The sequence below is a fragment of the Syngnathus typhle genome, linkage group LG11 (assembly GCF_033458585.1).
Source record: "Syngnathus typhle isolate RoL2023-S1 ecotype Sweden linkage group LG11, RoL_Styp_1.0, whole genome shotgun sequence".
Lineage (NCBI taxonomy): Eukaryota > Metazoa > Chordata > Actinopteri > Syngnathiformes > Syngnathidae > Syngnathus > Syngnathus typhle.
In genome coordinates this window covers 8,553,784-8,576,789 of record NC_083748.1, presented here as the reverse complement: position 1 = coordinate 8,576,789, position 23,006 = coordinate 8,553,784, and the positions used below count along the sequence as shown (strand labels likewise).

Genomic DNA, 23,006 nt, shown 5'->3' with positions numbered 1-23,006 from the left:
TAATATACATTTGAAAAAATATATTTTTAGTAGATAAGCTCTCAATCTTCATGACTTTAGATATAGTGTATTGTAAAAATAGCTATCATCTGCCAGCTTTCAACGTTGCAAAAAGATAATTTTGTAACTAATGTTTTTTTTTCTGGGAAGAGCCTTACGTTATTTGATGTTAATTCTGTAACTCTGTATTTTTCTGGGAAGAACCTAACGTTATTTGATGCTAAATCTGGTGGAAAATAATTGTGTAGACATGTGGAAAATATCTTAGCACCCTTTTAAATGAGCACCACAAATAGCACCTACATATGGCCATGTTTAACACTTAGAAAACCCTGCAAGGTAAATAATATGCAGCAACATGAACCCTTAAGGTGTGGAAAACATCAGTTTACTAATAAATATATAAGCACAGCAATAGCAACATTAAATAAGATTTGTATTGCAACTAGGTAAGCCTAACATTGAATTTTCTTGGTTATTCAGTACAATACACTATACTCCACCCTGGGCCAGAAAATACAACTTTAATACTGTCACACTTGACAGCTCCGCTAATACCCCTTAGTACGCAATATACAATTTCAGATAAGCAGAACAATGAATGAGCATCAGTGTTAGAGCAGCTGGGATTAGCAAAGCTTCATAAAGCATATTTCCTGCTGTAGCTACCTGTGTGTGTTTCTGTGCGAGTGTGTGCACGCAAGTGTGAAGGCTGCTCATTCCAGCAGTGGAAAATCGGACTGCATCAAAAATTCACTTTACGCTTCCACCATCTTCTATGGAGCTTCTGTGTTGCTGGCCAAGTGAACCTCAATGCGGATGCCGAGGAATGTGCATTAACTTTGTTCCGTGTGAGAGTCAAATTTACCTCAGGTGCAGCTCTCTCATTTCCCTTCCCCCACAACAACATCCAATCCCACGGATAGGGTACCGATTCCCACCCTTGGAATGTTGAGCAAAGCACCCAACTCAACATTCGTCATTTTCTGTGTGAATGAAATGCTTGACAGTAATATATCGACAGTGACCTCTGGAATGAGTACAAAACTACTAAGAACGACAAATGGTTTTATTATCAAGATCCTACCAGTATTAAAAATTGAACAGTGAACCAAGGCAATCATTTTGACCCAGCATACCATAGAGGTTGAATATGCTAGTTTAATTTACAAGTCTAACTCTGTCCTTCAAAACTCTAAATTTGGGATTGTGACTGATCTTATTATTAAAAAGTGCAAGAACCTCCTCTTTTGTCTTGAAATTGCCATCACCAGTGATTGAGAAGTAGGCTGCCAGGACCTGCAGAGAGGAATTCATGCTTTCATTTTATGCCAGACAGACAAAATTTGCAAAATAATTCATCATCAAACTAAATTGTGGTCAGAAGGAAAGAGACATTTTAATAAGATCAATATCTGACCTTTTTCCTGAGTTTCTTCACTGGCAATTCCTGGTCAGGCGATTTCTTCAAAACTGCTTTGATTGTTTCTTTCCATTTGAAACTGCCTAGGTGTTCAAAAACAATTATCAGCCACTGAAGCACAATTACAGTAGTCTACAAAAGCAAATAACTGCATCCAGGGCAAGACAAATATAATTGCTGCAATTTGTTGCAGTAAAACCCCCAATTTAAGAGTTAACTTGGCACTTTCCAGGATTTACATCTTGTTCAAGCCATTCTCGAAGGAAGAATTTAATGTGACATACAAAAAACTGCAGTATTGATCACACCTTTGACAACTGCTTGATCCTCAGTCTGTTCCGATACAGCGGTCTCTCCCGTTTGGTCAGCTGGGAGAAATCAGATAAAATACTTTATAATGAATTTATTGTTACAAATGACATAACAGTATTTGGCTTCTTTCCATAACTGTCCACATACAGTACATGCATGTTGGACTTGTGTAGACCATGACAAGACTTACTTTTCATCCTTTTGTTGGACACTTGCTCAGAAGCACCATTTTGGTCTTCATTCCCATTTTCGTCACAAGCCCGTGATCTCTTTCTGTCCTTTTTTTTCTTTTTGGTCACCTGCTCTTCCTCAACTATTGCTATGTCTGTCTTTTTGGACTTAGTTTTGTTTTTCCTATTTGGCTCTTGATGGTCTTCTTGATGCTCTTGTTTAGCGTGCTTCTTCTTTTTGCCTCCATGGCCATTCTGTTTTTCTTTAGTATTACCATCAACTTCGACTTCAGTCAGAGTTTTCTTCACTTTGTTTTTCTCCTGGGGTACATCAGGGGGCTGTCAGGTTATAGGAAAGTAAGTTATCAGTTATTTCCCCAAAAAAATCTTCAACAAAGCTTGGAAACAGTGCAAGGAATGCTTATTTATATGTAAATGTTGTTTGATCTGGGGAGTAAAGTAAAACAATAGTGGGCAAACAAATATCTACTACCACTTACACTGTCTGATGATGAATTGAGAATGTTCCACACTTCTTCATGCAGCCTTGTGCTGGTATTCTTGAAACTGTTTTTCATCCAATTCTAATGGAAGGTTTCACAGTGATTAGATAATAGACACCGAGGAGGTCTATTTACCAACATGGTCATTCATACAAATATCAAAACAAATCATGTCTCTTGATGTTAAAATGGCAATATTTTCAACATAAGCACCTACCTCAAATTTGGCCTTTTTTCTTGGGACATTGTCATAGGCACAGACTTGCTTGAGCAAAGCTTTCAGATTAGCACTTACTCCAGGTTTGTTCATGGCTGTGTGGACTTTCTTGAGTAATAGAGTGATCACATTTGAGTACACAAGCTTCTTCTGAAATGATATAACTTAAAAATCAAGGTCAGAGGTTGACTTTTACCTCAATCCATTGTTGCTGTTTCACCTCCCCTTTGTTTGCTTTTGCCTCATAGCCTTTACCTCCATATTTCTGGTCCTCGCTGATGCATTTGATGTGATTTTGGTAGTCATCGCCCCTTCAAAACACAAGACTATTTTACAAGGCTGTGCAAGTTTTAAAAACTCAAAGGAAAAAGGGACACCAAAGTTTACCCGAAATCTTTTCCACAGTCAATGCAAGACACAACCTGGCATCCCCGGCACTTCAGCACGTGTTTTTCAACCTGGTTTTTTTTCAAGGTTTGGCCACAAGCGTTGCATGTGAAGAACACCATGATGAATGACTTCTTTGTCCACGTACGCGTGGATTAAATAGCGAGCACAATATCGCCCCTGCCCTTGCCGACGGCTTGTAATCTCAGTAATGGAGAAACACTAAATCCTACAAAAGCTGGAGCTCCTCTCCACAGAGACCCAGCTAAGGCGAAATCGATAGCTAAAAATACTCAAATTGAAATGCTGCAATAAACTAGATTTTTTTTTAAATGTCACGGTTTATACTAGCAAGAAGTTTAATTATCTCGGGTTCTAAAACGAGTTGAACTCCCCACAATGATTCACCAACGTAACTATGTATTTTACCAAAACACACGTTTTCTTGCCTGAATCTATAATCGCGTCGCTAATAGTCTTCCGAAAGTGTACACGTAATCAAAACAAAGTTCCGCCCTGTCTGACAAAGCTACTTTTCGGTGTGACGTTGAGGCGCCGGCGTTTTTGTTGTAGTTTTCTAATTTACACACAAGTTAGGGGCATTATTACGTGTATAATTTTATTGCTGTCCAAAAAATGACAAACGTTGCCTTTATCAAGAAATGCAAAAAGCAAACTGTAGCAGGAAGTGAGTCAACAGCGGTGGAGAGGTGACCGATCGTCCAAAGAAACCACCATATATTCAGTAGGTCCTTCCGAGTACAACAGTAGCAAACAAGTCTTAAGATATATCTTCATTCTTGACAGATAACATAAAAAGTGCGTGAATTAGCTCGGTTGCAATTCGCAGGTTTGGCAAAGCTTCGTAGATAGCATGCTAGCTGTCTATTGATTTATGCTAATATAAAAATGCAAAGCGACGAAACCAAACGCCGTTGTTTATGTTGTATGTCATTCTGTAAAATGGCAATGTTGTGAGGTTGTACTGTAAAAACATAAATCGTAAAATTGCCTGTCCTTGACTTTACGGTTGTCCTTTCCCCTTCCACCAGCTTTGAATGCTTGTACGGACGAGTGAGCATGGACACACTATCCAGCCACAGCTCCTACTTGCTGCAGCAACTCCAGGAGCAGAGGATTCAGGGAATGCTCTGTGACTGCATGTTGGTGGTCAAAGGGGTCTGCTTCAAAGCCCACAAAAATGTACTGGCTGCTTTCAGCTCTTATTTCAGGTATGTAGTACTTACTCATTGCTACATCAAGTTGTGCAAGGAATTTCTTAGTTGGTGGTGCCAAATTTACACAAGTGCAAAAAAAGATCAAATGCACACATCTATCATTACTGCTATTTGCTTATTCAGGTGACATTTTGGCCACGACTATGAATAATCGAAGTGCTAAACCCATGCTTATTTTCATCTTTGCAGATCTTTATTCCAGAATTCCCCCAGTCAGAAAAATGAAGTGTTCAACTTGGTTATCCAGGATGTCAGTGGCATTGGTCAAATATTGGACTATATGTACACCTCCCATCTTGACATCAACCAGGATAACGTACAAGCTCTCCTTGACATCGCTCAGTGTTTGCAAGTTCCCAACGTCCAAAGCATGTGTAACACTTTCCTTAAGCCTTGTCCCCCAGCCGTGGAAATCCCATCGTTTTCTCTCCCAGGCATGCTGACGTCAGAGCACGACTGCCTCCTAGGAAGCAGCCTGCCTAGTGATGTTGACCTCCACTGTCCCGCTGAAGTACCCAGACCTGGCTTCATGGAGCAAACCAAACGAATGCCTATTTCTATGCCCACTGGCAGCTCAGGTGACTCAAGTAGCAGCATCCAGACACCTGTAGAAAAACACTTAGTCCACGGTTACAAGCTCCGTGATTTCTACAGTAAGCAATACTTCAAGCAAAGCGCCATTCAGGCCTCAAATCAGGGTCCGGGACCTTCGATTGTCGTGGAAGAGTCCCAGTGTCAGCTCGGACTCACCCAGGGAGGCAATCAGTCGCATTTGTGCTCAGGAAACGCAATTCAGCCCACCCCACCTTGCACATCTTTGGCAGCCGACAAGAATCACGTGGCTGCGTTGACACCTTCGGATAGTTTAAACACCCCAAGCTCTGAGCACGCAGACGCCATGCTCAGTGCGCCCGTGCGTCCGAAGAAGACAGTTTACCTAAAGAAATACAACTACCTAGGTTCTCAAAAGGCATTAGAGGAAATGTTTGCGGAATCGGTCAGCGAGCCCATCCTTAACTGCCCCAAAGAAGATTCTGTGGCCCAGATTGTGGCTCAAGAAGCCCCTGTTGAAAATCTTGTGAATGTCAGGGAAGACGCACCCAAGACGCCATCAGATGCAGAAATCCCCAGACCACCACCCACGAACCAAGAGGAGCAAGGTTTGCAGATTGCGCCAGAACCACCGCAGCAAACGGGCCACAAATATTCCTGCAACATGTGTGGGAAAGTCTTCAAACACCCGAGCAACCTGGAGATGCATAAACGCTCGCATACAGGTTAGTCAATGTCGTTAGCCAGCTTTGATGTCATGATAATTCAATTCTTGTATGTTTCAGGCGAGAAGCCATTTGAGTGCAACGTTTGTGGAAAGAACTTCTCACAGGTATGATCAAATAATGGCATTTGGATTTTTTTGGATTGTTTTGCTGCAGTGGCGTAAGTGTTGTTTGTTCCCAGGCTGGAAATTTACAAACACACTTGCGACGCCATTCTGGAGAGAAACCCTACATCTGTGAGTTATGTGGCAAAAGGTAAACAGCCTCACCCAAACCTATTTTTCTGTTGCGTTAACTCTGCCATTGCTGGCCTCAAATACAGATTTTGAAAAAAGTGTTTGCATCAGAAAAGACATCCATCGTGAATAAATCTTGTATCTCTCCCCCTCTAGCTTCACTTCATCCGGGGATGTCCAACGTCACAAAGTGGTGCACACAGGAGAAAAGCCACATCTGTGTGATATATGTGGTCGAGGTAAGTTATGTCTCCAGTTTCTTTTTGTTATTGATGACCTAAATAATGCATTTGTCTTCATTGAACTTTACTGTTCACATTGGAAAGGATTCAACAACTTAAGCAATCTCAAAGAACACAAGAGGACACACGTCACAGACAAGACCTTTACGTGTGACCAGTGTGGAAAATCCTTCAACACGCACAGGAAACTTTTGAAGCACAAAGCCTGCCACGGTGGCGAGAAACCACACAGTTGTGACACCTGTGGTAAGTCTTCATCTTTTTTTTTTTTTTTTTTGAAAGCATCACATCCAACCAGGCACAGCATCAGCTCGCCATTTTTCTGAAGTTGAGCTCGGCCGAGACCCGGCAACTGCGATTGCGATTTTCAGTTGTCAGCAAATGGGGAAAAAAAGTTTAGGGTTTAAGAGCCATGCACTGTACTAGTATGTTTGTATGTTCTCCACCTGTGCAGGGAAATGCTTCATTGGCTCAGGGGATTTGCAGCGTCACATCCGCTCTCACACTGGAGAAAAACCCTACCTCTGCAACACCTGTGGGAAAAGCTTCACTCGCTCAGCCATGTTGAGGATACACAGCAACATGCGCTGCAAAGGCGCACCAGCTGATGGCGCCGTCCCACACAACTCTGACCAGACTGGTAGCGCAGATGCGGCTGTCTCGCTTACCAAAACTGTCTGCCAGGATGATGGCACAAGTGAGCAGCCTTTTCCTGCTATGATGCCTCACGCAGGACTTGAGAAGCCTTCACCACCTGCCCCAACACCCCACGTTGAGACAACACCTCTGAGTGTCCATCTCAGTCCAGCTTCTACTCCAACCTCCCTTCCAGAACTGCGCTCCCTTGTGCCACATCACCTCCTCGCTTCCTCCCACCAGGACAGGAGCACGGCGCTACCTGGCCCGGATCACATGAAGGTGCTCAAACCGCACGGCTCCCAAGAGGTGGAATACGGGCCTTATGCGGAGACTATGGGTAGTGACATAGGGAGAGGTGGGTTAGGCAAGCCTTACCTGTCTGTTCAAGACAATTGCTGTGCTACTCGGTCCAGTAGTGGCTTATACCGGGCCAGTGAAGGTAACTTCATCTCAAGTGTAACTCTCTGGGGTCTAGCAATGAAAACTTTGCAGAATGAAAACGAAATTGATCAATAACGCTCGGAACAAATGACACTCATCTTGAAAAGTGCGTCCGAAGATACTCAGGTGGTATGCTGAAATGGTGTTACAGATTAAGTTTTTAAATGGCACCTTTTTATTATTTTCTTGGCCAACAGCAACTATGCATACAATGTACGTATTTGCTCACAGTTGATTTACTCACCTGCTATTATTATTTATTTCATAATTACTCACTATCTTTTATGTCAGCAGTTTCTGCTAAGGCAAAATGGATGTTTGTCATCTATATGCGCCATGTGATTGACTGGTTACTAGTCGAGGTGTACCATGGCTCAATCAAAATCAACTGTGATGAGTTACTGGAGTTCTAATGAGGACCAGTTTTATAAAAACATGGATGTTTCTATCAAATATAATTGGTGAATTAATTAGTGTTGTTAGGGCATATCCATCCAATTTAAGTTGCCTTATTTTAGGACTCATTAGAGCAAGGGGTGTCAAGCTCATTTTTTTTCGCGGGCCGCATTGTAGTCATAGCTTCTTTCGGAGGGCCATTGTGACTGTCAACCCAAATAAATGTATGAGCACCTCATATTATATACAGTAAAAGCTACAAAACAAACTGACAAATAACTCATTTTCAAATCAGACGTGTAAAAACTGGTCAAATATTTCAGAAAAAATATTATTAAAAGTGAAGACAATTTGCAATTCAAGTAAGGATACACGAAATAGATGCACAATTTGTTTTCGCGGGCCACATAAAATGATGTGGCGGGCCGTATCTGGCCCCCGGGCCTTGAGTTTGACACCTGTGCATTAGAGGAACAAAACTACTAGGCAAATTGTCATAACATTCCAAAGTGCTATAAATTAATATAATAATAAAAGAGAAAACTGATGATATAATATACACTGACATTTCTGCAATAGGCAGTTGGTGAGTGCTGAGTGAAGTGAAGCTTTTGGAGACTAACTAGTGTAATAAACCTAATAAAAGCAAAACAAAATGTTGAAATATTGTCTGGCACGACATCACAGTTGTGTCTCCCTAGTTGCAGCTTCAAGCGTTCTGAGTCTGACTTGAATGATGCTCGGATGTGTTGAAAAGACTTACCTAAAGTCACGCCCACTTTATGCAACGTACACATGGACAGTTTTAGCGTTTAACCTGCACCTATTTTCATGTTATTCTTGTATTTAAATCCCACAATATTTTTGATGGTTGATGAAAGTAAACCGAGGGAGAAGAAAGAACGGTTTATTCGTCGGAAGGAATGAGCGCAGAACATGCCAACGCGCATGCTCAAAGCTACGGGAAACAGGAAGCACAACTCAAACATCAATGTACCTCGTACTTCGACGGTAAGTAATTATTTTTCTTCTTCATGTACGAGTTGTCGTGACATTTTTAAAACGCTATGACGTGACGTGTTATGTTAATAAACTTAAAATGCATAATTTACTATTCGTTTTATGACTGCTTTTGGGGCTATGTGTTTTCACCTGTCGCAACATCACAAAAATACGATTTGCAGCTCTTGGCAATAATTATTAAAGTATAAAAGATTTTGTCTTGGACAATGACAGTTTGATTAATGTATTTTTTCCTCATCAGATCAAGCATCAGAAGAGCTGTTTGCTTCCACATGCCCACCTCGTCATATAGTCATGGTAATATTAACATTAAAATATTGTAAGAAATTGATATACTTTTGCACAAATGTAGCATTGCCGTGCCCTGATAAATAACAATACCCCCACTTTTTTCTTCTTCTTCCAGTGACCGAGGCCTACACACCTAACGACAAAGTATTCTTCCACACCCATTACTGAATCCCAATGTTGTATTAGGCTCAAGTGGATCACCTTTTCAAATATATCACCTTGCTTACATCTGTGTGGACAAAATGAGTGAAACTAAAGAGCTGTCTGAATTTCAGCGTGGTTCTGTAATAGGATGCCACCTTTGCAACAAATCAGTTGATGAAATTTCTTCGCTCCTGAGTATTCCAGAATCAACTGTAAAAGATGTCATTGCAAAGTGGAAAGTTTCAGGACCGTCAACAACTCAGTCAAGAAGTGGCAAACGACCCAAAGTTGCAGAGACTAAGTAGCATCAGCAAGTGAGCCACACCCTGCTCACTTAAATCATTGTTTTTCAAATCTTGTATATGACCTTAAATATGGCTTCCTTGTTGTCTCGCAAAATAGCACATTGAATTAAAATACTTATCAAATAGACTACTCACGAAGTCAAGAACTTTCTGTGTAGGGTTATGAAATGCGGAAAAAGTCCCCTTGAACTGGAGTCACCAAAGTAGATCATGAAAGGTTTATCTTTTTCATTTTAAGTGATAAAATACACACCATGAACACATCCAATGCTTCAGTTACAGTCACTTTAACTGGTCGTCTCTTCCTCCTATTGTCTGTTGCTCTCTCTTTCTCAATCTCTCTCTCTCTCTCTCTCTCCTTTCCCATCAGGCTACAGTTAATCTCGATTATGTACGCCGTCTAACTGGTGCGGGATGAGACGGGTGCTAGTGGCATTTTACCCAGAAACATTTCAAAGGCACATCTTTTGTTTTGGTATCTACTGTAATCATGGTTCATTGCTATCAATGGCATATGAGAATAGACTTCATCAATAATTGAGTGTGACATGATCTAATATGTTTATGTTCTTACTCCTTGTAAATGTACGTTATGGCAAGTTTTTTTGGTTTTTTTTGCTCTTAATTGGCTTTGCTCTAAATCAACATCAGTATAGACAAGCTTTGGCAGCAGTTGCAGCCGAGCAGTAATTGCTGCAGGGTTGTGGAGTGTTCCGTTGTTGGATGAGATGGATAAGTGGCTGACCCAGTCTCTACTATAATTCCTCAGCGAGTCTCAATATGAAATGGGCTTAGGCAAACGAGAATGATTGTTCCTATACCGCTGCTCTGCTCTCATTCGATCTATTCCTATGTGAACACATTCAGCTCCAGTTTGACGGAGGACACAGATCTAACTAAAAGGATGTCATAGACTTTTTCATCTGTCCCCGTGCGCATTCATTTAATGGTGAATGTACGAGCCAATCGAATGTAATGACTCTCTGATGCTTAGACAGCCCCTTAGGCAGTGTTTGTGTATATATATATATGTGTGTGTGTGTGCAAAAGATGGAGAATGGCGGGATGAACAGAAATGAAACTGGAATCATGGTGATGTGATCAAATGAATGCTTTGCACTTAATGGAATTGTATCAGACACTTCCATTCTGTTTTCAGAATCAGCTTTATTGGCCAAGTTTTACTCACACCCGCACATTTAATAGCAAAAATCTGTTTGTTGGAGCTCTGCCTAGACAATTTGCAGTCTTCAGTCAACCTCTTTAAGAATGCATGCCTAAAATTCAATCTCAGTTGTCGGGCAGATGTCTCTATCCATCTACAACATGTTGAAAATATAATACGAAATCCAAAAGATATGCAATAATGTGGCATTTTACTACATATATTTGTATACATTTCTGTCATTTAAGCGAGATCGGTTATTCACAAATGACACTGGCACAAGAGCACATAAGAGCGAGAGGGAGACTCGATCGGTTACTTTCGGATAGAGTCGGGATCCGAGCCGAAAGCCCCCCGACTGATGTTGTGGCTTTATGCTCTGATACACTGTTGTAGTGTTGTCACTAACCGTGGGTTGCTTACTGGTTGTTTCACCAATAATACACGGAGGCAAGGATGCAGTATAAGTCGATCTTTTACTGCCCGCTCAGTCAACATCTCCCCGACTCTCAATACAGACAGACCACACAGTCGAGCACCGAGTGCTCGATTCCAATCTACCACATCCCTCTTTTCCAACTGAGAAGTAGCTTATCTAGTATCGGTTACCTTAACTCTTTGGTATCAACATTGATCACAATTTCGACATGCATATATCAATTACAAACAAATCATGTTTCAACAACCCTAATGGCTTTCAACAATCTTTTTTTTTTTTTCCTTCCGAACCTATAACATTTTATAACACTTCACGATAAACACAAAACATCCACACTTTAATTTCTCCATCTCTTTCTTTCTTAACATGGAGTAACAACATCACTTTGTCATTCAGTGTACCTGGCAGGGCGCCTAACTGCTCTGCCACTCCTGGTATAGCATGTGGGCATGCTGTCCACAGGCACAGGACAAGGGTTGCGTGGTACCGGTTCCAGTGGTGGTGAGTCCACTGTTGCAGTAGCCTGAGTATGTTGAAACTCAGAGTCCAAATGTTCATCAGGGTGAGAGTCTTTGAACAGGCTTGGGTGTATCTTTCTCAGATGTCGCCTGTTCCTCCTGCGTGTCCTCCCTGCCGGTGTCTGTACAGTGTAGGAGCGTGGTTCATCTCGCTGCCTGATGACAACCGCTGGCTCCCAGCCGCGTCGCGTCTGCATGTGCACCGTGTCTCCTGGGGTCAGCACTGGCAGTTGCTTTGCACGCTGGTCGTAGTGTTGCTTTTGCCGGGACTGCAAGTCCTGTATTCTTTCGAGAATATGCTGTGGGGATGACTGTTTCAGCACAGCACTGGAACATGGAAGTGTGCTGCGCAGGACTCTACCCATCAACATTTGTGCAGGTGTCAGGTTTAGTCCTGTCACCGGTGTGTTTCTCAGCGACAGCAACACTAGATGTGGGTCAGTGCCAGTCTGCACTGCTTTCTTCAGCGCGTGTTTTACCGTCTTTATGGCCCGCTCCGCCATTCCATTTGAAGAGGGAAAACCTGGGCTGGAGTGTGTGAGCTTGAACTCCCATGAAGCTGCAAATGACTGCATCTCATAGCTGGCGAATGGGACATGATCACTCACTACCTCCTTAGGTATCCCATGTCTGGCAAAGACAGACTTCATCTTCTGAATCACCGTGCGAGCTGTTTTATCAGTCAGGTTGAGCACTTCTGGATATTTTGTCAGGTAATCCACCAACAGCAGGTATGACTGACCATGCAGCTCGAAGATGTCAGCTCCAACTTTCATCCATGGCAGTTCAGGAACCTGGTGTGGAATGAGTGGCTCAGCCTGGTGTCTGGGCTGTAGCTGCTGGCACTGCACACATTTTTCCACCATTGTCTCTATGTCTCGTGTCATGCCAGGCCAGTAAAGGACTTTTCTCGCTTTAGCTTTAGTACGCTGCACGCCTTGGTGTGCAAGGTGCAGCTTCTCCAAAATCACTCTCTTGAAGCACTCGGGTATTATGATTTTGTCTCCGCCCATCACAATGTCATTCACGATGCTGATATTGTCCCTCATTGGCCAGTAACTGTGTAGTTTACTGTCCAGACTTTTCTTTTTCATGGGCCAACCCTTCAAGTGTCTCTCACATACAGCTTGTAACACGCCATCTGCTGCCGTTGCTGATTTCAGCTGGCTAAGTGTTTCGTTACTCAACGCGTCTGTGGCTTCCAAGGCATACACAACTCTCTCATCACAAGGGTTCTCATTGAGATTGCCACTGTCATTGCACGCTGTGGCGCGTGAGAGCGTGTCCGCGATGTACATGTGTTTGCCTGGTGTATATGTCACATTCAAATCATACCTCTGTAGTTGTAGAAGCATCCCTTGCAGCCGTGCTGGCGCTTTGCTCAGTGGTTTGCGCACAATGACCTCCAAAGGTTTGTGATCAGACTGCACTGTTACTGTTCTTCCGTAAACATACTGGTGAAACCTTTTAGCAGCAAACACTATGGCAAGTAACTCTTTCTCGATTTGCGCATATCTTTTTTCAGTGTCCGTGAGCGCTCTTGATGCATAGCACACCGGGTGGCCATCCTGCAGCAGACAGGCTCCCAGCCCATCCTTTGAGGAATCTGCTTGCAGAGTCAGCGGCTGCTTGTGATCGTAGTACCTCAGAACAGGCGCTTGTGTGAGGGTAGACTTCAGCGTCTGTAGTGCTGCGCTGTGGTGTGGGCACCACTGCCATGCTACGTCCTTCTTTAGCAGCTGTCTGAGGGGTGCCGTGAGTGAGGCTTCATTTGGTATGTACTGCGCCAGGAATTTTGTCATTCCCAGCAGGCGTTGGAGACTTTGTTTGTCGTCCGGGGTCGGCATGTCGACAATCGCTTTGATCTTGGCGTCATCAGCCCTCTGTCCTGCTGCCGTGATGATGTGTCCCATATATTTTACTGTGTTCACTTTGAACTGGATTTTGTCTTTGTTAAATTTCACATTGGCAGACTTTGCTCTCTCCATTACTTTCTGCAGGATTTCATCATGTTCTTGCTCTGACGATGCTGCTATAATCATGTCGTCTGCTATGACGTACACACCTGGAATGTCGCCGAAGGTCTCACAATTCTTTTGTTGAAAGACTTCACTGGCCGACTTAATCCCAAATGGTAGCCTGAGGAAGCGAAAGCGTCCCCACGGCGTGTTGAAGGTGCAGAGCTTAGATGATGGCTCATCTAGCTTGATCTGCCAGTACCCATCCTTCTCATCCAAGATGGAGAAGATGGATTTTCCAGCCAGTCTGCTGCGCACATCTTCAGGAGTAGGAATGGAGTAATGCTGGCGCTTGACTGCCTCATTCAGGTTGCAAGGATCCAAACACACCCTCAGCGACCCGTTCTTTTTCTTAGTGGCAACAAGACTGTTCACCCATTCTGTTGGTTCATTCACCGGTGTTATCACTTTTCTGTTTTGTAAGTCTTTGATTGTCACTTTCAGCGCATCCATGATGGAGAGGGGTACATTCCTGCATGCGTGAATCACAGGAGTGACGCTGGGGTCGACGTGTATGTGATGAACTCCAGGAAATTCCCCCAATCCTGTGAATACATCAGCATATCTTAGTAGTAGCTCCTCTTTGGTGGCTGGCGGTTGTTGTTGTTGTGGAGCTTTTGCCGCGAGCGACCCCATCCTCTTCACCAGTTGCAGCTCTTCACAAGCCTCCCCTCCTAGAATTGGCTTGTCTGCTTGGCTACTCACGTGGAAGTCCAGCACAGCCTTGCGTTTAGACGTTCTGCATGCTAAAGATGCAACACCATCTGCTGTCAGGCGTGCCCCTCCAAAAGCTATCAACATAGTCTTTGTTGGACGCAGCTGAACGGGACCTGGTAGCTGCTGGTATAGCTGCCTGGGCAGCACATTAGCGTCAGCACCAGTGTCCAGCTTGAAGTCAATTGCAACACCTCTGATCGTGGCTGTTTCGCGCCATACAGTGTCCTTTGTTTGGTGTGCTGTTTTCTTGGTTCCATTTCCAATCATGCCTATGTATAAACAGTCCATTTCTTTTTCTAAATTGTTTACAGTCTTTGTCTTACAATGGCTATTTTTCTCATAGCCACCCCTACACACCTTTGAAAAGTGGTTATTTTTTCCACATTTATGACACACAGCGCCGTAAGCTGGGCATTGACGAGGCTCGTGCTTGTTTCCGCATTTACGGCACACAGTCATTACCTGCTTCTTGTAGCTTGGTTTGTTCTTGTCCCAGCTGCGTGTTTGCACTCTTGCTCTATTTAACGCATCCACTGAGGCATCATGGACAACAGGTGACGCTTGCATCGCTTGTATTTGTGACTTGGCGAGTTCTGCTGATCTACATGTTTCCATTGCTCTGCGTAAAGTAAGTGCATTATCACGTAACAGTCTCTCTTTCAGATGGGTATCACTAATGCTGAACACCAATTTATCCCTTATCATGTCATCTTCATGTCTTCCAAACTCACAGTTCTTGCTCTTCTGACGTAGTTCTGTGATGAATCTGTCCACCGATATTCCTGATGACATTGTGTGTGACCAAAACTGATGGCGTTCAAAAACAACGTTCTTTTGTGGACTGCAGTAGCCTCTGAATGCTTCCAAAACTTCCTCCATCGTTGCTTCCTCCCCTTCTGGGGTAATGGCAAGTGTATTATACACTTCCAGCGCCTCTTCGCCGACAGTGTGGAGCAGGATGGCAATTTTAACCCCCTCATTTTTATCCACCGCGCCAGAAGCAACCATATAGAGCTGGAAACGCTGCTCCCACCTGCGCCAGTTTTCAGCGAGGTTCCCCGTGATTATCAGCGGAGACGGTGGCCTGAACTGCTCCATGTCGGCTGTGTTAGCTCCCGTTAGCTTGCCGCTTATCTTCGGTCAACACGTGTTGAATACTGTCCTTGACTTACTCCGTAACACCGTCTTCTGACACCATGTTGTGGCTTTATGCTCTGATACACTGTTGTAGTGTTGTCACTAACCGTGGGTTGCTTACTGGTTGTTTCACCAATAATACACGGAGGCAAGGATGCAGTATAAGTCGATCTTTTACTGCCCGCTCAGTCAACATCTCCCCGACTCTCAATACAGACAGACCACACAGTCGAGCACCGAGTGCTCGATTCCAATCTACCACAACTGATACCACCTCGCATCTTCTGTATTGGTTCTCCGTTTGCCGTTTGTTTACATCCAATCAAGCGAGTAGCACGAGGACGCGCTGCTGGAATGGACACTGCAAATCAGGTCAGTAAATGCGCTTTTATTTAACAGTGTAATTGCCTTCTGAATTAAAATGCATCAAACTAAAAATATGATTATGGTCTACTTTTGTGTCTTTGCAGCTTGCATCTGCGGGAACCTTCCAGGTGCTTAAACTACCTCTGGGATTTATCCGTGTTTTGGAATGGGTGAGTTGGAACATTTTGTTTTCATCCCATATACGTATGTGCTAACTTAATTAAACACTGTTGAGTTACATAATGTGGATCAAATGCAACGCGCGGTGACATTTACGCCGCGCCGCTATTCGCATTTTGCAGTCAAACATTGAATTTACCTTCAATTGATCATCGTCACATTATTATGGGGTGATGTGATTAGCAACATCACAACCATGCTGCGGTGACTTGTAGATTAAGTTAAAAAAAATCCCAACTAAGAATCTATATTATGGCTTTGGCGTTTACACAAGGAGGGCCATGTGACTTTTGTGTTCCATTCGTGCGTATTTTCGATGCGCCACATAACACCATTCACCCATAAATCATGCAACATTAAGTGAAAAATGGAAAAAAATATTTCACTCTCGTTTTTTAATGTGCTTTGAAATGAACCTTGTAAATCTGTGCGTGTGTTTGCGTGGTTTGTTGCAAATGGGAAAATTCACAAATATGTTCTTTGGTTACCTTTTGGATGTAAAGTATATAGTACACAACCTTGTTTAATTCAATTTTAACTTCTGCAATATTGTATTAATTTAGCCTTCCGTGCTTAGAGCTCGCAGTTCTGAGGTTTAGGCTTCAAATATCATCTTGGCCTGTGTGGACTTTTATTTTTCTTAGAACATTTAGTAGGCTATAAAACCAAAATGTCATTGCACGTTAGAAAGGATCACAAGTTTGCGATTTGAGTCGATTGTGTGACTTCAGGCAATAAGACCTTTTCTCTCCTGGTTGACTGACCAGCATGTGGTTTGACTAATACTGTCCAATCTTTAACTGTACAGATGATCAGCCATGTGGACACTGAAGCTATGTTCACGTCAGCCATACTTATTGTTGCAGAACTCCACTGAGTTTGAAACATCTTCATATAAGATCGGAAGTCATTAGCGGCCATGCCTCCAAAGACTGATGATGGTCTGTGTGTGTGTGTGTGTTTGGCACACAATCATTGGTTGGCATATTCTGTTCCAAACAGCTGTAAGGTCCGCTTCCCTCAGCCATAGACTAACTCATGCAGAAGCTGTCCCTTGAGATGTGCCCAAACACTTCACTGCATGTGTGTGTCTGTGTGTGCGCGTGCTCGAGAGCGATGGAATGAGAAAAGCAGCAAAATTGCACAGCTGAATGAACACATGATGCTAATGATATACATTTGTTTATGCATTGAAGCATCATCATAGTTGCAACATCTCACACGCTTGCATGGGCACTGTATCATATTGATAAAATATTCTGACTTTTCTTTTACCTGAATACGCAAATCTTAAGGAGTACTGAGCAGACTTAGCAGGAATGTGTCGGGCGGGCACTATCATTGTCTAGGTGATGGACCCTAGACAAAATAGCCATGAGAAGCAATGGACATTAGAGGGCCATCAAAGAAAAACAGTGTAACAAAATTTTAATGGAGATTGTTATGCTTGTGGGCAGTGGAGCCTGCAGAGTGAAAGAGAGAGTGAGAGGAATGAGTTAGTGGGGTAGATGAATCGGAGCTATGCAGGACAAAACGCACTCCCCGTGCATGAAGGGATTAGCTGCCACTAAATGAGTTTATTTGGTGATGCTGCTGCTGTGAAAAGATAAGACAAGCTCACTCATGAAAACGTGTGGACATTTCACCCGTGTGCTGCTGTTCATAAAGCGGGTAGCTTTTGGGACTTTTATTCAGATTAAGTGGATAGTTATTATTATTATTTTTGCATGGATAATTTAGAACATGTCAAGATGACTCAAACTATCACATAGAATCAATCTACCAGATAATACTAACATGGTCAACAAATATTCAATTTATTGTCAAAAAATGTATTTATTTATTTGATCTATTTACTTATTTTTTCATATTAGGCTATCTCCTTTTATTGATGTTAGTATTGTCTATCTGTGTATTTCTGTATTTAACTGCTGGGACCTGAATTTTCCCCCGGGGATCAATAAAGTATCTATCTTACCATAATGAGGTGATATTAAAAAAAAAAAATTGTTTTGCAAAGGCTGCTGTACAGTTGGGAAATTAATCTATGAATAATTTGGACGGATGTTTTGTTTTTGTCTGCATAGAATTTTAATTTCTTATCTGATAAAATTTGTTTTTAAAACCTTGCTGTGAGTCTGCATATCGAGCCATTCAGGTCAGGAACGGGAGCAAAAAGGGAGATTTTTTTTATTTATTTATTTTGATGCCCAAACATCTCGCCGCATTCTCGCCGTTCCACTTCTCTTTTCTCTCTCTTTATGGCTTGCTCCCTGAGGAGCCCAGCTGGGAGAGGCAGATAAACACGCTGGGTGCGAGGCTTAGCAGCCACCCTCCTGCTACAATGCCACACTCCACCGTTCAAAGGACCCTGCCTGAAATGAGAGGGGCTAAACCCCTCCGATAAATCACGGCAAGATGAGACAGCTGCAGGAGGGTGGAGGTGGGTGGTGTACAGCAGGAAAGAGATCATTATCTGGGGTTATTCCTAACACTTAAGAGCATTTATTATACACCTCCTATCACCACTTGTCTTTTCCCAACTGGCAATTTGAGATCGGCATGGGAATGCCGGAGTATACAGCAGATTTTATTGTTCTTGAGATTTGTGGAAGAGTCCATATTATCAAAGAGATTATTATAATTATTTATTTTTGTTGATAAACTGATTTTACAGTTGATTAGAATAAGTCCAAAGCATGGCGGCCATGTTGGCAGGGGCAACTTTCTCATCAAAACAATAATGGGAAATGTGAGAATTTAGGTTCCTGAGGTGTGCTTTGTGAAATATTGCATTTAGCAAAAAAGTCATAACCCCCCCCCCCTCTTTCTTTTAGCTTTTTGCTATATTTGCCTTTGCAACATGTGGAGGCTACTCTGGGCAGCTGCGAGTTAGTGTGGACTGCATGGAGAAGGCCAGCAGCAACCTCAGCATTGCCATTGACTTTGCTTATCCTTTCAGGTGAGACATGTTTATTTTCATCTTAAACACCTTTGAGCTCCTAACATGCTTATTCAATTGCTCTAAGCAATAGTTGGAGTGGGTTAATTGCTCTTGTTGTACTTACTTTACCTTTTTACTTCACTTGAAGTTTAAAAATCCATATGTACATTGCTTTCTACAGCAGTGATTCTTAAAGTGTGTTACAGCTACCTCTAGCGGTAGGTGAGAGAATCGCTGCCTACGTCTGTTTTTGAATGATCCTTGGATGGCTTAAGTAATATTTCGGGTGATTCTTGGTATAAAAAGTTTGCAAACCACTGCTATAGAGCAAATGTGTTTTTATTGTGTCCATTTTGCATTAGGTTGCACCAAGTGTCATTTGAAGCGCCCATGTGTGAGGGCATGAGGAGGGAGCAACTCTTTCTCATTGGAGACTATTCATCGTCTGCTGAGTTCTTTGTTACGATTGCGGTCTTTGCTTTTCTCTACTCCCTTTTCGCCACTGTCGTCTACATCTTCTTCCAGAACAAGTACCGCGAAAACAACCGAGGACCACTAATTGTGAGTATCGTTAGCTGTCTACATTTGTGTCCTTGGCTTAGGTCTGTTTTTCTGGGTGTGCAAACTTATGTTTTTGTCTCTTGCGTTCCTTGTAGGATTTTGTTGTGACCGTTGTCTTCTCCTTCATGTGGCTTGTCAGCTCATCAGCTTGGGCCAAAGCTCTGTCTGATGTCAAGCTAGCTACAGAGCCAGCTGAGGTCCAGCTCCTCATCTCTGCCTGCAAGGACCAGACAAATAAATGTGGCTCTGTGCAAGAACCACGCTGGTCTGGACTCAACACCTCAGTGGTAGGTAATAAGATGGCCAGAAAGTACACCAAATAAATACAATCTCATTCTTTCTCTCCAGGTGTTTGGATTCCTCAACTTTGTTCTCTGGGCTGGAAACATCTGGTTTGTCTTCAAGGAGACTGGTTGGCACAAGGGTGCTGGCAGGTTTGTGGGCGGGGTTTCTGAGAAGCAGACTGGTAGTGTTAATGAGCAGCCCTACAACCAGGGCAGCTTTGATCAGTCAGGGAGCTACAACACCCAGGGAGACCTCGACCAGCCGTCTGAGTACAGTCAGGTCGGTGGTCCCTCCTCTTACGCCCATCAAATGTAGTTTGCCTTTTTATACCTTGAGTGGTACATCTGCATTTTGAACATGGCAATGGGTGGGGAAAAATGACCGGGAAGAGTTTGCACCCTATGAATAAAGGTTTTGTCAGGTTTCTTTTTTTAACTGCTTCTAGTTCTTTTTGTTTTATTGAGAGGGTGGGTATTATCTTTCTTCTTGTTTGGATTATATCTATGTATTTGCTTGGTCATATATATATTTTTGAAGTGTGGACATTGTCTGTTTGTATATTCTGAAATTTGGAAATAGTGTTGACTGTGTGCATGATACCATGATCTTTGTAAAAAAAAAAACTTAATTAGATTAGCCAGCATGGCATATTTGGAATTTATTTTACAGTATGGTTAGTTTTTTAACTAAGAGAAAGTGTGTTTTATTTCATGTAGTATCTATATGGTAACTTTATAACTCATGTTTAGACAATGTAGGTAATTTTGTTTTGATCATTTTGTTCCCCTTAAGTTCACAAGTGGGTGCTCTTGCAACAATTTACTGAATGTTGTCCATGCTTGTGTCAGAGTTGTAACAGAAAAAAAAAAACCCACACATGAAGTAAGGTTTAGCGCTATTAAAGCATGCAGACGTGTCAAAACCGGACCCAAAAAAGTGTTGGGTTTTTATATACAAAGGTAGCTACGTTTTTATTATAAACTGACAATCAATGAAGTTTGTGTTTATTTAAAGAGATGATACTCAAAGAGACTGAGATAATGCCTGTTGCAAGGAATACAACAATTGCAACCCTTATTGTTGATTTCTATGCATGCATGTGGTAATAAAACAGCTCCCGATGCAAAAATGTGTAAAACAGTTGTGTTGCGTTCTATTTTCAACATGAATAACTTCAGACTGTAGTTTTCACATTTATTCAAAAATGCAGAAAATTCAGCATATAAAATCGGTTCACTTTATTCAAAATGAACGAACGGTGTCCTCATTCGATAGCCTCTGAGGGACTTGGCTGATTGTTTTCGTCAATGTCTAGTTTCTCATCATCTAGGAGGTGAGATTCAAATGATTAGGAAAGTCATTTCTTGCAAAGGGTGACAGAACGAGTTCTAAATTTGCAAATGCAGTTAGCTTTCAAAATGTCCTTGTTTACTCACTTTCAAGTGTCTGCTGTAGCTCCTGAATGGTACTGAGTAGCACGTGGAACTGCTTCTTCCGTAGTTCCAACTGAAATCAGACCATACGGGTAATCAAAAAATCACATCTGGTTTATTCAAAACAAATGCATGTAGTTTCATATTACCTTTGCATCCACATTCTCCTTGATGTTAGACAACTGTTGGAGTTCTTTGTCAAGTGCCTCCAATTGCCTGCAAGCAGTCAACATAACTACATTGTTAGAGCAGCCATTTGGTCTTGCTTTAACTAGTCTATGGCATTTAAAATGTATGCAAGATTTTTGCCATGTTTTGTATAGGCGGGAAAAACTGTTTCAAATTCAAGATGAACCAAAACAAATTCACAGAACAGGCTGGGTTTAACTGTAAAGATTCCACTTAATATAGTAGTATTGATGAACTCACTTGAGTGTTTCGTGACGATTTGGGTGATTCTGAATAACCTTTGCAAGCGCATCGTATTCTGCAGGAGAAATATATACAACCAAGAATGTTAAAAAGTACCAAGCACTTTTCTTATAATGCTCAAAAACTTGGCCCATTCATTTTGAGAAAAATGATGGAAATATTCTTACCTTGGCGGTTCTTTCTTACTCTCTTTGCTCTCAGGATTTCCTTTTTGCATTCCACAATCTTCTCATGTGCTGACGTTATATTTTGTTCTGTCGAGTGCAGATAACGAGGTGTGTAAATACACCCCAAGTATAGAAGTTGAAATAAACTTCCAGCATGCAATTGAGAAAATAATGCAACAAAAATGTACCTATATTAGAGTAGATTTTGCCATAATTCTCCATTTCCTTAAGATTCATATCATAGACCATCAGAGTCTTCCCCAGGGAGAATTCGCATTGGGCAAGAGTCCCAAGCATCCTCTGGTACTGTGCGAAGCTTTTATTTTTTATAGAACACATTTTAGAACACATTTCTGAAAGCCTCAGCGTCGGTCTATCAATTGGTCAAGTTCACTGACCTTTCTTCTGGGCTTCCAGGTGAATTGCACCACTTGGTGAAGGTTTTCAACAACAAATTGATTCTCCGATCATCCCCTGCTCCATCGCCGTCGATAAGAAGACGCTTTCGAATTACTTCATCTGAAAAGGAACCAGAAGAAGCTGTTATGGGTCACGTAGCTAGCCGCTAGCGGCTAAAATTGCTACATGAGAAGGGGCTGTAAATGTTGCTTCTGGAATATGTGCAACAAGGTCAGCATTGTTGAGGAGAAACATATCGACTCGTTTTAGAGTTTGGACTTAAATCGACTGTCTTGTAACATAAATGATGTAAAATAGCGATGAAACTTGTAGCTACCATCTGTAACAGACCCCATCATGTCTTCATCGGTTCGTATTCTTCTTCTACCGCAGTAGCAGAGTCAGTAGAGACCAAATAGAGAGGCTTTACCGCCCTCTTCTGGACAGGATTCAGAACACAGCCATCCGTAAAAAAACAATTTTGTCCTATTGGAATGCAAGTTTTTTTTCCCATTATTTTTGAAAATATCCAATGACTTGCTCGTGATTGATTTAAAGGCTGACAAGAGAACGCATAATTGTAGTTGATAACATTTTCACAAAATCACTTAGATAAGGCAATAGATGGGGAATGTCTTACTCTGAGTCCTTTATAATATGCCGTTGCTGCCACTATTTTTATTCCGCTTTATTGGACCAGAACATATTAGTCATCTCAGTGAAGTAAGGAGTAAAAGTTTAAAAAAAATAGTCCGAAAAATAAGTAAACTTAAGTAAAGAACACTGACCCGAGAAAACTACTCAAGTACAGAAACAAAGTACTTTACCTCGTCACTTCCTACCTCTGGAAATTATTAAGTGCCCTCTTTGTTTTTGATGTTTGCATAGACTAGAGCTCTAATTGTGTCCTAAATCTATACTTTCTTTCCCCAAACCCGCTTGAAACAATGAAACGCGAGCCATACTGTGCGTGAGCTATATTTACAGTGGAGCGCTCGTCT

At 42.1% G+C, this 23,006-nt stretch overlaps 4 protein-coding genes across 6 annotated transcripts; 2 read left to right on the top strand and 2 right to left on the bottom strand.

The window, feature by feature from the left end:
- Nucleotides 1-1,051: 1,051 nt before the first annotated feature.
- Nucleotides 1,052-3,496, bottom strand: lyar (Ly1 antibody reactive homolog (mouse)). The gene is made up of 8 exons (XM_061291858.1): nt 3,013-3,496; nt 2,822-2,936; nt 2,626-2,733; nt 2,406-2,489; nt 1,926-2,244; nt 1,732-1,791; nt 1,421-1,506; nt 1,052-1,299 (listed from the first exon to the last, which is right to left on the bottom strand). Exons 1-8 carry the CDS (start codon nt 3,132-3,134, stop codon nt 1,162-1,164), a joined length of 1,032 nt encoding a protein of 343 aa, XP_061147842.1. The 5' UTR covers nt 3,135-3,496; the 3' UTR covers nt 1,052-1,161.
- A 26-nt stretch (nt 3,497-3,522) lies between these two features.
- zbtb49 (zinc finger and BTB domain containing 49) lies at nt 3,523-9,374 on the top strand. Of its 2 annotated transcripts, XM_061291855.1 has the most exons (10): nt 3,523-3,757; nt 4,065-4,244; nt 4,440-5,527; nt 5,588-5,634; nt 5,709-5,782; nt 5,920-6,002; nt 6,090-6,251; nt 6,460-8,492; nt 8,746-8,801; nt 8,911-9,374. In XM_061291855.1, the coding sequence occupies exons 2-8, from the start codon at nt 4,093-4,095 to the stop codon at nt 7,158-7,160; spliced, it is 2,307 nt and encodes a 768-aa protein (XP_061147839.1). In that variant the 5' UTR covers nt 3,523-3,757; nt 4,065-4,092; the 3' UTR covers nt 7,161-8,492; nt 8,746-8,801; nt 8,911-9,374. The 2 variants fall into 2 exon arrangements, with proteins under 2 accessions (XP_061147839.1, XP_061147840.1); XM_061291856.1 differs by lacking the exon at nt 3,523-3,757 and having other exon boundaries at nt 4,046-4,244.
- A 6,144-nt stretch (nt 9,375-15,518) lies between these two features.
- On the top strand, nt 15,519-20,712 carry synpra (synaptoporin a). The gene is made up of 5 exons (XM_061291859.1): nt 15,519-15,774; nt 18,622-18,746; nt 19,091-19,289; nt 19,385-19,576; nt 19,638-20,712. The coding sequence occupies exons 2-5, from the start codon at nt 18,691-18,693 to the stop codon at nt 19,887-19,889; spliced, it is 699 nt and encodes a 232-aa protein (XP_061147843.1). The 5' UTR covers nt 15,519-15,774; nt 18,622-18,690; the 3' UTR covers nt 19,890-20,712.
- Nucleotides 20,713-20,754: 42 nt separating this feature from the next.
- thoc7 (THO complex 7) lies at nt 20,755-22,978 on the bottom strand. Of its 2 annotated transcripts, none has more exons than XM_061291862.1 (8): nt 22,833-22,978; nt 22,005-22,125; nt 21,795-21,922; nt 21,607-21,693; nt 21,437-21,494; nt 21,157-21,223; nt 21,011-21,080; nt 20,755-20,900 (listed from the first exon to the last, which is right to left on the bottom strand). In XM_061291862.1, exons 3-8 carry the CDS (start codon nt 21,901-21,903, stop codon nt 20,839-20,841), a joined length of 453 nt encoding a protein of 150 aa, XP_061147846.1. In that variant the 5' UTR covers nt 21,904-21,922; nt 22,005-22,125; nt 22,833-22,978; the 3' UTR covers nt 20,755-20,838. The 2 variants fall into 2 exon arrangements, with proteins under 2 accessions (XP_061147846.1, XP_061147845.1); XM_061291861.1 differs by lacking the exon at nt 22,833-22,978 and adding an exon at nt 22,343-22,450.
- Between the last annotated feature and the right edge of the window lie 28 nt (nt 22,979-23,006).